At 32.6% G+C, this 12654-nt stretch overlaps 1 protein-coding gene across 1 annotated transcript; it reads left to right on the forward strand.

Annotated features, from left to right (window-relative positions):
- Window positions 1–4852: 4852 nt before the first annotated feature.
- LOC137739901 (beta-amyrin synthase-like) lies at window positions 4853–11578 on the forward strand. Its single transcript, XM_088699384.1, has 16 exons — window positions 4853–4918; window positions 5017–5255; window positions 6620–6805; window positions 7458–7547; window positions 7764–7961; window positions 8629–8713; window positions 8837–9003; window positions 9089–9394; window positions 9473–9592; window positions 9699–9821; window positions 9895–9993; window positions 10198–10254; window positions 10390–10580; window positions 10669–10846; window positions 10949–11113; window positions 11258–11578. Exons 2-16 carry the CDS (start codon window positions 5055–5057, stop codon window positions 11375–11377), a joined length of 2286 nt encoding a protein of 761 aa, XP_088555510.1. The 5' UTR covers window positions 4853–4918; window positions 5017–5054; the 3' UTR covers window positions 11378–11578.
- The last annotated feature ends 1076 nt before the right edge of the window (window positions 11579–12654 follow it).

Below are 12654 nucleotides of genomic sequence, written 5' to 3' on the forward strand. Positions count from 1 at the left end.
TTGATACTTTGTTAGAATTCACTTCCACTTGAGAATAGACTTTGTTAGAAAATTTATTCAAAATCGTACAAAGTCTTGATGTGGGACATCAATAATAGAGGATTTTAATTAGAGTCAATTTCAATAATTCATCAATGACGAAGCAAACTCAACTACATCAATAATATAGGGTTATTGATGTGGGACATCAATAATATAAGGTTTTAATTAGAGTCCATTTTAATAATTCATCAATGACACTGCAACCTCAACTACATCAATAATATAGGGTTTTAATTAGAGTCTATTTCAATAATTCATCAATGACGAAGCAAACTCAACTACATCAATAATATAGGGTTATTGATGTGGGACATCAATAATATAAGGTTTTAATTAGAGTCCATCTTAATAATTCATCAATGACAATGCAACCTCAACTACATCAATAATATAGGGTTTTAATTAGAGTCTATTTCAATAATTCATCCATGGGAACATCCATGGAGGCAACGTTTTCGTTTGGATCAGAGGTGGTGGTTTTTAGTTTTTTCCCATCAAATCGACTGGCTCTAACACCAAATTTGGTTTTAAATTGTGAAACTGAGTGCCATAAATGTTCTTCAATCTCCTTTTGAAGAAGTAAATGAACATGATAATCTTTGATTCTTTGTACATAACAACTTTTATTAATAGGAGGAAGAATTACGGACAAAAACAAGTCCAAGATGAATTGAGTTTTTATTTTTTTTTAACTGAGAACAAATTTGATTAGTGCTCTTTAATTTGTTTATTTTGTTAAAATGTATATAGACATTATTATTATTTTTTAAAATCGTTTTTAATCCGGTACTGCACCAACCGCTCGATTAAATAGTCAGTAAGCATGACTAAATAATCAGTACTATCCGATGACATATTATTCTATCCAACTGAAATAGTCGGTACAATCTGAGCTGCTGATGAGTGCATATTTCCATATATTTTTATCATATACTTCCTTTGGATTTTGTATATAAGAATGGGTTAAACGCACTAATTTATATTGTTTTAATTTATAGGCATTAAATACTGGAGTTACTCAAAAATAAAGTGAAAAATGAGCTTTTTGGGTGTCTACAGTAATTCCAGTGGAGCAAGAGGTTAATTAACTGCACCAAGGCATATGCGTTACAACAAGAAGATGAGATTGCAATAGTTTTGGAAATCAAATGGACATGGGAGTGCTATTCAATGGATTTAAGAAGAGACATAATTATTTGTTTTTATTATTTCCGTTTATTTTCTTTTTATTTAATAAGAACTTAAAGTGCATTAGTTAGGATTTTAGTGGGGTTAAATTAGTTTTTTTTTCTCGTCTTTGCCGTGGGTGTTATAAGGAGATTTCTTCTCTTTGTGAGGCATTACTAAAAAAAAAAAACATCAACAAATTTTCCCATAGCGGGTTGCGGCAAGGAAGGGCGAAGAGGAAGAGCTACATTGGAGTTTGTCTTTACTAGGGCTACGATGTAGCCTAATCATGAATACTTAATTGCCTTGTGGCATTGTTATTATCAAGTTTTTCATCTTTATTGAGTATCTTTTGCTAATGCAAGTTAGAGTAGATGCCATACATAACTTGGGTGTAGCTTCTTGCATTTGATACCATAAACACCTATTTGTAGATGCCATGCAATTAGGGTTTGTGTGATTTTCCAACGATTTCCATAGAGCTTAATGGGTTCTTACTTGTTTAAATCCATCTAGATGCCATAGAGGGTTAACATGTAAGGATACTTTTGATGTAACCAAATGCCATGACTGTCGAATAATTTAGGGAAAATCGATCATCAATATTGGGGAACTACTTGAGCATAACTTATTAAGGGAATTAAGTAGGATTGGTTACGGTGAATTCGGATGCCCTAGGTCTTCTTTTCTTATGTTTTCAATTTATAAATTACATGTATTTTATTTTCAAGCTTTATTTTATTTTAGTTTAATTTCAAAGTTTCATTCTTTTCCATTAAAGCTTCCCCACTATGATTTGTTTCAATTTTGTAAGTAAGACTTTAGAATCAATTCGATCTCTTTGGGACGATATATGTGCTTGTATGCTATACTGTCATTTGATTCGTATACTTGCGAGCACAAAAATTCGAGACTTAATGAGCCTAATTTCGGTTATCTAATTTTTGCAACAGCTGCCAAACGAGGTACTTGTAACGCATAGTGGAGGTTGAAGTTTCGGAGAGATTTTTTAGTGTATCCGGAATACGAATACATACTTCATATGTCTTCATACAAGTGGAGGGGCACTTGAAAAAAAAAAAAAAAAAAAACTTCCCTCCTACTTGTGTTATGACATATACCTTGCTGCTCCGGACACATTGAAAAATCTCTCGGAAGCTTTGAGGTATTGCTGTTAATTGGCATGATTGACAGTAATAAAGTTCGACCGCATGCATTCTTATCTATATGAGTGTGGAGGTGTTGCAGCCTTTTGTGCGACTTAAACTCGCTTAAGAAACTGAATATGGACACAATGCCAGTTTACATGGTAATAACAGATCAAGTAAAAAGAAAGGAAGGACCAAATTCTCGAGAAACAGATCCGCAGCCTTCAACGACTATATGCTCAATAATTTCCTGTTGCCGTGTTGCGTTGAACTAACTCATTCACTTACATTGTATACCTAGGTAAAACATTAATAAAAACTAAAAATTTGACATTATCTGAAAATGATGTTTTGATATAAACGCCTCGTTTTTTAATGTCATAAACTAAACATTTATTGCTTTTTCAAATTTAATTAAACATTTTCCCTACAATTTTGGTACTTTAATTTTATTTCATTAGAAGTCTATTCACGTTAGCATTCCCTTTTTTTCCTCATATTTTTATGCATCTCTTATTATGATGATTTAAGATTTTTTTATTTTTTATTAAAATATTTATTTTAGTAAATTAAATAGAATGTACAAAACTCATTGTTAGATACGTTTGGTTATATTGGTACGTTTGATTGTAATGGTACATTTAGTTACTTGGTACATTTGAATTTTTGGTCCATTTGACTTCTTGGTACATTTGAATTTTTGGTACATTTGAAGTTTTGGTACATTTAGTTTTTGATACATTTGAATTTTTGGTACGTTTGTCTTCAAAACATAAGTTTTATTACTTTTTGTCCTAATAATGAGGAATTACATTAATTAAATTTTTTTTATATAGAAAGAGTCGTTGACAATGTAAAAGTTTAAATTACTTTAATTAATTTTTTTTTATAGAAAGAGTAATTAATCAACGGACAATAGTCTTTTTGTTAATTCAAAATTATATGATTTATCATTATTATTTAGCATTATCTACAATAATAAGGATTTATTTCTGATCAACTAAAAGTTGTTCTAGAGACTTATCTACCAAAAAACAAGACTATCTAGAGTATCGTGTATGAATCAAACATATTTTTAAACATTCCAAAAAGATGAATATTCATTGTAATATAGTTTATAATTGAGTACTTTTTAATTCAGGGTTGGTACATTTTCATTTGATGTTGGTACGTTTTCATTTAATGTTGATACGTTTCCATTTGGTGTGGGTGTACATTTAGATTTGAAAAGTTTAAATTTTTAGACTTAAATATAGTTGCAATTATTTAAAATATATAGCAGATATTTAAATGTAAATTAATTTCAATTAATCTGAAGTAGTTCAAGTCTGAGTATCTTAATCAAATGTTTCAAAAGTTTAATCAAAAACTTAAAAAGCATAAATGTTTAGTCTGCAAAAATCTAAAATAAGGCATCTAATTCTAATTTTCTTTATCTGAAACTATATTTTCCTTAACTAAAACTCATCTCTTTTTGTTTTCTTGACTAAAGTCCATTGATTAGGCTTCAACTAAACAAATTTTTTAATAAAATTTGACTTTTCAAATTGTGTACTTTCCTAAACTACCCCTAATAATACTTAGATGGGGGTTTTGGATCTGTCACTTGTTATATCCATTTAATTAATTATATTTATTTTACAAAATATTTCATGCAATTCATGATGTTGTAGGTTGCTGATTGAAAATTAATAATGGCAATTTCATGATTTTGTGCATTAAATATACAAGTTAATTTACCTATAAGCGTAGCAATAAACCTAAAACAGCTTCAGCTATTGCATATATACTCCAATCCTAATGCACAAAACAAAGCTAACTATATGTTTTGAGCTATTTTTACCTACAAAAGAGTTTAATTTACCTATTCCATCAAACAAAAATTTAAAGGGTCTAATTTACCTGCATGATTTATATGCATTAGATTACAAGTTTATTTAATTACCTACAAGCACAAACCCACAACATTCAATAATTATTTAATATCACTATTTTTTTTTTTGGAATAGGTAAATTAATATAAACGTAGGTAAATTAGTATTTATTTTATGTCAGTAGGTGAATTAATTTATATGAATGTATTTACATGATCCAAAACATATTTTTTTTATTAAAAAATAATTGACTGCATAAAGGAAATTTTTTTTCATACGAAATATGCTTATTATTTTTTTGGATATAGGTAAATTAATTTATATATGTGACTAATATTTATGATACACGAAAGGTCAAATTTCCATATGGGTTTTAATTAGGGTGAGTAATAACATTTATTGACCTACTTAGGATTTTGAGGCAAAGTTGTAAATATGTTACAATAGTTGGTTATATATTTGTCTACATGGCAGTCCATTTTAAATTTGGATTTTATTTGAATGTTTAATATTAGGTGAGTTTTTGTTTAGATAATAGAAATTTCAAGGGCCTTTTTCTAAAGAACCCTAATAAAAATTGATGGGTATATATCTTTTAATCTTCCGATCTCTACATATACACAAATTAAGGAAGGTGATCATTTATATATTCGTCCATTGAAAACATAGTTAAGTTTCTACATACAGGTCTCTCTCATTCTCTCTCTCTCTCTCTCTCCCCCCCTTCCTTAAAGTGATGATATAAATATACATATTGTGATTTATAGATTGCATGCATGCAACAGGTGCTTTATAAGAAGAAAGAAATAAAGAATATTGAAAAATGTGGAAGCTTAAGGTCGCAGATGGTGGCAATGATCCATACATCTACAGCACAAACAACTTCGTGGGAAGGCAGATATTTGAGTTTGACCCTGAAGCAGGAACTACCTTAGAGCGAGCTGAGGTGGAAGAAGCTCGTCTTCATTTCTACAATAACCGCCATCAGGTTAAGCCCAGTGGTGACCTCCTATGGCGAATGCAGGTATGCTTTAGTTCGTCCAAACTTATGTCGGCAATTAGCCTACGCAACGTAAATCATGTTTCCAAAGAATGTGAGTTCTAGTTACTTGGTTTCATCGAGGTAGTTATTTATTAGAAGCAATTAATACTTGTGTCCATTTACCTACTTATCCACCCACATTATTAACACACCATACAATAATCAAAGACATTATTTTAGTTTTTCACATTATTTAAAGATCATATTTACAAAAAATCAATCAATTTCGAGATCATTTAGTCATTTATATATATTGAACATGATCCACGACCTTGGTAATAATTTATCAACCATCCATTCATTTGATCCATATAAGCGACTAAACGTTCCTTAACTTAATTGATTTTTAGAATATAAAGTGAATAAACGTAATCCTAATAATAAAGTTTGTATGTAAAAAATACGTTAACCACAAGTACACCTATAAAGTATTCTCTGTCATGAATGCCATGCAATGAAGCTAAGAAGATAAAATGATGAAGCCAAATATAGCGTATGACGTGTGTATATAAAATCCACAAGTTCCATAACAAGCTAGCATGATGCACGCGTGTTCCTTGAATGCACCATAACGTACTCTAACCCAAACAATATCCTTCACTTAAAAATGCAAAGAGAGGAGACAAGTGTGTGAATAGCGTTGGACCCTTTTAAGTTTTAACTTTTGATCAATGGGGAGTAATTTCATTTCTCATAATCTGTTTGTATTGGACTTTTATTTTTATTTTTAAAGTTAAATAATTTGAGGAGGAGAGAAAATAGTACTTAAGAAAGGGTAGTCACTGTTAGACTTATTATTTTGGGAGTTGTTGTAAAGGGTTACTCATTTGTTACTCAATTGATGAATAGTAATTTTGTATCTTTTGAACTCTTTGCCTTTTTTTTTTTTCTATCTTGCCCTTACTTTTGATATACAATATTTACATAAAGAGGGCACAATAGTAATTTTGTATCAAAATATTTACATAAGATAAAAAATATGCACTTATTAAGAGAAATTGTCCCACCATCATTTTTTCATACAGGTAAATGAAATCATGATGTTTTTTGAATAGTTTGAATGAACAGAAACGATTGTGCTTGAGGAGAATGTGGGAGGCGGTGGACGGTTGTTCACACACACAAAGTGTGTGCTCTCTGCTATAAATATAAAAAAATCAGATTTTTTTTGTCTGTCTTGTTTCTTGTACAAAGTTTTCATTTTCCTATTTGATGGGCAACACCGATAAATCTTTAGGGTTTATTAAAATTTAATTAATAATAATATCATCATCATAAATTTGTTTAAACATAATTTCAATTCTCTCAGTAGTATCGCACTTAATTATCTGTTCACTTATCGACAGTTCCTAAGGGAGAAGAACTTCAAACAGACAATTCCCCCAGTTAAAATTGAGGATGGAGAGGAAATCACACACGAAAAGGCCACAGCTTCATTGAGAAGGTCTATCCACTTGTTTTCAGCGTTGCAGGCTAGCGATGGCCATTGGCCTGCCGAAAATGCTGGCCCGTTGTTTTTCCTTCCTCCATTGGTCAGTATTTAACATTGTCACCATTTACTATCTTGTTGTATACCCACACAACGTCCTACTTATATTAATGGATAAATTGACACCAACTTTTTAAAGTTTATGAGGTCAATTTTTGAACCCAATGTATATGAGTAATACTAGGTAGATTAATTTTTTAGACTTATTTTGTAAATCATGTTATGTGTTACTAATAGAAAATAAGCAGTACTAATTCAATCATTAACGACTATGTCATATGGTTTAAATAGATAGTCTCTCTAGCATCACCCCAATTTATATGGGAGACTAAAGTTGTAGACAAAATTTGCAAACTAAATGATGTTTCACCAATATGAATGAGCATGTTTATCAACATAATCCAATCATATTTTACAAAATTTTGCTACAAATTTAATCTCCCTAGCATTACTCTAAATATATAGTCTTTCAACTTTCAAAATCTGAGAGGAATAACTAAGTTTCTCTATGACTACACAGTTTACACCTAATGTCAACGTTCAAAAATGTGCAACCGACTATGAAAATATTTTACTAGCAATCCCATGTTCCCATTTTAAAAATAAATAGCATATTTTCTCGAGTTTTTACGTAACTCCAAATATTTGGGGTTTTTATTAACCACTCCTTTTAATTTTTTACCCAAAATTTGCAGGTCATGTGTGTTTACATTACAGGGCATCTTAACACTGTATTCCATGCAGAACACCGCAAAGAAATTCTGCGTTACATATACTATCATCAGGTACATACACACACACACACACACACACATTTTGTTATTTTTTCACACAAATTCAATAAAATTAAAAAATTTCAAAATGTGCCTTAAACAACTAACAAGGGTTGCAGTTGAGTTGGCCAAGAATTTTCATTTCTGCATCCAAAATCCCGCTTGTATAAATAGAAATACTGAATAAATAATGCTAATTAATATGCATTAATATTGTGGGTAATTCAGAACCAAGATGGTGGTTGGGGATTGCACATTGAAGGACACAGCACCATGTTCTGCACAGCTCTCAGCTACATTTGTATGCGTATTCTTGGAGAAGGATCCGATGGTGGCCAAGACAATGCTTGTGCAAGAGCTAGAAAGTGGATTCTTGATCATGGCAGTGTTACCCACATCCCCTCATGGGGTAAAACTTGGCTTTCGGTATGCCTATCTGCAGCACTAAGACAAATTGCTTAGGCTTCGGGTTAACTGTTGTTCTTAAATAGCACCATCACTATAGCAAATTGTCAACATATTGGTAATTTATACATGCCATATATAACCAAATTATTTGAGATTATTTGTTGTTGATAACGGATCAATATCGACAACGTATAAAAATGTATAGTTGTTAATGATAGCAGATCAATATTAGCAAAACTAACCTTATTGTTGATACAATCTATAATAGTGGTGACCCTCTACTAAAATTTACCTCTATTAAAGTTGCAATCTAAAAAAAAAAAAAAAAAGATAAATGCTATAAAATTATATTTGACTCCAAACTAGTGGTGCAAGTTATACCATACATATCCAATGCATACATAATCAAATAATTATTTAAACTTTTAGCTTTTGTCCAGTAGAGAAAGATGAAATGAAATTTAGAATTAACTATTACTTTATATATTTCAAAGGTGGAGTCCCACCTTTTAACTAGATTAAGTCAAATATGACTTTACAGATGGCAGACCAAAATCTTATATAACCTTGACTATTTCAGTATATTGAAGAGTGATCGAGTCATATTTGGCATTGAGAACACTGCACTACTATTATTTAAGAGGATTTTCCCTTTTAATTAATCCTGCTCAATTGATTCTTGAAGATACTTGGTGTGTTTGAGTGGTCCGGAAGCAACCCAATGCCCCCAGAGTTTTGGATTCTGCCTTCATTTCTTCCTATGCATCCAGGTTAGCGCAATTCCGGACTCCACAAGTACAAATAATTCAATCTTTCACATGTTGATAGATTTAATTAGTCTCTTTCTACCTATGGTCTTCTTTTTTAATCTCTTCTACATCATGCAAATGCAGCAAAAATGTGGTGCTACTGTAGGATGGTTTACATGCCTATGTCATATTTATATGGGAAAAGATTTGTTGGTCCCATCACACCTCTCATACTACAATTAAGGGAAGAACTCCATGCTCAGCCTTACGACGAAATTAACTGGAAAGGAGTGCGTCATCACTGTGCTAAAGTATGTTGAACTTGAATAAGATAGCTAATTAGTCAATTTTTTTCTTGTTTAGGTACATAAACTGATTGCGGTAATTTGAATGCAGGAGGACATCTACTACCCTCATCCTTGGATACAGGACTTTCTATGGGATAGTCTGTACATATGTACGGAGCCTCTTCTTACACGCTGGCCATTTAACAAGCTGATCAGGAAAAGGGCTCTCGAAGTAGCAATGGAGCATATTCATTATGAAGATGAAAACAGCAGATACATTACCATTGGAAGTGTAGAAAAGGCGTTATGCATGATGGCTTGTTGGGTTGAAGATCCAAATGGTGATTATTTTAAAAAGCATCTTGCCAGGATACCAGATTATTTATGGGTTGCTGAGGATGGGATGAAGATGCAAGTTAGTACACATTATAAGTTTACTCTTCTAAATCATTGGAAAACATTATAAGTTGATACATTTTCGTAATACGTGCAGAGTTTTGGCAGTCAAATGTGGGATGCTGGTTTTGCCATTCAAGCTTTACTTGCTTCCAATCTAACCGATGAAATTGCACCCACACTTGCTAGAGGACATGACTTCGTCAAGAAATCTCAGGTTCGTTTTTTATATAGTCAACTGAACTTTCTTTTTTTTGCAAAATGTATATGTGCATCGATTAATTTGTTCTAACTAGTGACTGTTTTGGAATCGAATTGTAAAGGTTAAGGACAATCCATCGGGTGACTTCAAAAGTATGCACCGCCACATTTCCAAAGGATCGTGGACTTTCTCTGATCAAGACCATGGATGGCAACTTTCTGATTGCACTGCAGAGGGTTTAAAGGTAACAAATACTTCAACTTAGTTATCCCCTTTAAATGCTATTTCCATTTTTCTCACCATAATCCCCTGTACAGTGTTGCCTGCTTTTATCGATGATGCCACCGGAGCTGGTTGGTGAAAAAATGGAACCTGAGTGGTTATACGAGGCTGTCAATGTCCTAATTTACCTACAGGTACAACTATTATGTCAGTCAGTCATATATATATGTATGAGTTGCATTTTGTTGCCCTGCCGTAATCAAATTTTGGACCTAATGCATGCTGCCTTACTTTAAAAACCTTAAAAAACTTGTAGCATTTGAAGACTTTTGTTCTTCACTGCAAGGTCTATTAGGTCTCTCTACTCATTACAAATCTCATTTTATGGCTCATTGTAGAGTAAAAATGGTGGTTTAGGAGTCTGGGAACGAGCTGGAGCAGCAAAATGGTTAGAAGTAAGAATTTTAAAGAATTGGAGTAATGTTGTCGAATTTTAAAGAATTGGAGTTATGTAAGAAACTAAAGTCTTTCAAGGCATTATTAATTAGTATATACTTACTGGACATTTTCACTTCTTTTTTTCTCCCCAGATGTTGAATCCCACGGAATTCTTCATAGACATTGTTCTTGAGCATGAATATCTTGAGTGCACTGCAGCTGCAATTCAGGCTATGGTTTTGTTTAAGAAGTTGTACCCTGGCCACAGGAAGAAAGAGACAGATCAATTTATTACCAATGCAGCACAGTACGTTGAAAATACACAAATGGAAGATGGTTCATGGTAATATCATATTATTAAATCAAAATTTTGATTTCTTTGATTAACAACTATAGCAGAGAAACAACTTAGTTAAGAAACATTTTCCTAGGTACGGGAATTGGGGTGTTTGCTTCACATATGGTACCTGGTTTGCTCTTGGAGGATTAACAGCTGCTGGCAAGACTTTCAACAATTGTGCAGTTATACGCAAAGCTGTTAGTTTTTTACTCACAATGCAGAATGAGAACGGTGGTTGGGGAGAGAGCTACCTTTCATGTCCAAAAAGGGTAAAATATGGGAGGTGGATTATGTTTGAAGCGAGCTCCAAGTTTCTTAGTTAATCTCATTGTCTTAGACTAAAATATTTCACTCTGTGGTGGGTGATACAGGAGTACGTTCCTCTTGAAGGAAACCGATCAAATTTAGTACAGACAGCTTGGGCTATGATGGGTTTGATTTATGCAGGACAGGCCGAAAGAGACCCCGCACCTCTTCATCGTGCAGCAAAGTTGATAATCAACTCTCAGTTGGAAAATGGTGACTTTCCTCAGCAGGTATCTTGCTTACCCTAACATCTATTGCAAGCTTGACTAGTAAAAAGGATAAAACACAAAATAACATATTGTGTTGCGTATATGTATGCTCAAATTTTTACTTGCGACGTTTTATAACATCTATTCACTAATCATGTATGGCAGGAAATCACTGGAGTGTTCAAGATGAATTGTATGCTACATTATCCAACTTATAGAAACATCTTCCCCCTGTGGGCTCTTGCAGAATACCGCAAGTGGGTTCCATTGCCTCCCAAAGCGTGATTAGGCTCCCTGTATCGTGTAGCTCTTACATGCAGCATATATTAGTACGCATAAAAGCCAGTTGTTGAAATTATGTATTATACAAAAAGTGTATCAATCAGATGAGGAAGTAAGATTTACCTACTTGGAAATCAGAGAAATTATACTTCTTCAAACAGAAAATATATAAAATAAAATAAAAATCTATTTCTGCCGGATGTATTTTTAATTCTTTATTTTCTTATTAGATGACTAAAATTACAACATTATAGGGCGAATAGGTTGTGAAAGATGTTACTCAAAGGTGTGTTCCCAGTAATTTAGGCCAAAGTTGTTAAGAATGTACTACGTATAAGATGGAAGGACCTGAAAATGATTAGATACAATAAATTTGAAGAAACTTTCAAATGAGACCAATGTGTCATTTGAAAGCCCTTTGTTTAGTATAGTGCATTTCTAGTGTTTTTGTATTGATTGAGTAATTTATTGATAATATTCTTGTAGTGCATTTTTCACAATTTAGAATAAAAGGCCATAAACTTTGAAAGTCCCTCAAACGTAAGGCAAATAATCAAAGAAACACATAAAAATCTTCATCCCTCGGCAACTTTCCCAAAATGCAAATAAAGTTGTCTTAAGGCCACATATATAACTATGCTAATCACTATACTAAGATTAGTGCCACAAAAATCTGTTTACTTGGATGTTGCAGAAGAACCTTTGAAGTCAACGATGGTGTGCTAGATCTAGAGTACTTCTCATTGATAGGACTTATCCGTTTGGTTCTGCTTCCTTTATTTATTTTTGCAATGATTTTAATCATTTTATTGTTGGTGGAGCTGGGTTGTTGAAGACTTAGTTAAATAAATAATGCCTTGTACATAAAATGTGTGACATAATCAAATTAGCTAGAGCTAGAATGTTGGTGCTACAGCGCGTGACCAGTGACCCAACTTTGTCTTCCTAGAATAAAATTGATGCCCTAAATTCATTTTTAGGTCCATTCAATGAGATTTCATTGTTTGAATCTAATTTCACAAAGGGCATCCACTTGACCTTTGTGGTAGGCAAAGATTCGACTGTTGGATCATCATGAAATTATAGTTGTTGATGTGTGACTAATGTGAGGCTCTTAGGAATTCACGAATCTGAAATCTGTTGTGGGGATCTTCTTGATTGGATAACGAAGGGTTGTTGACCAACCGTTTGTGACCATGTTGATCGAGGGTTGAATTTTGGTTAACATATCCCGAATTGTTCTAAAATGCTGGAATTAGCATTACTTGAGACTTAGTAGA

Source organism: Pyrus communis, chromosome 9 (assembly GCF_041283825.1).
Source record: "Pyrus communis isolate YQ-2024b chromosome 9, ASM4128382v1, whole genome shotgun sequence".
NCBI lineage: Eukaryota > Viridiplantae > Streptophyta > Magnoliopsida > Rosales > Rosaceae > Pyrus > Pyrus communis.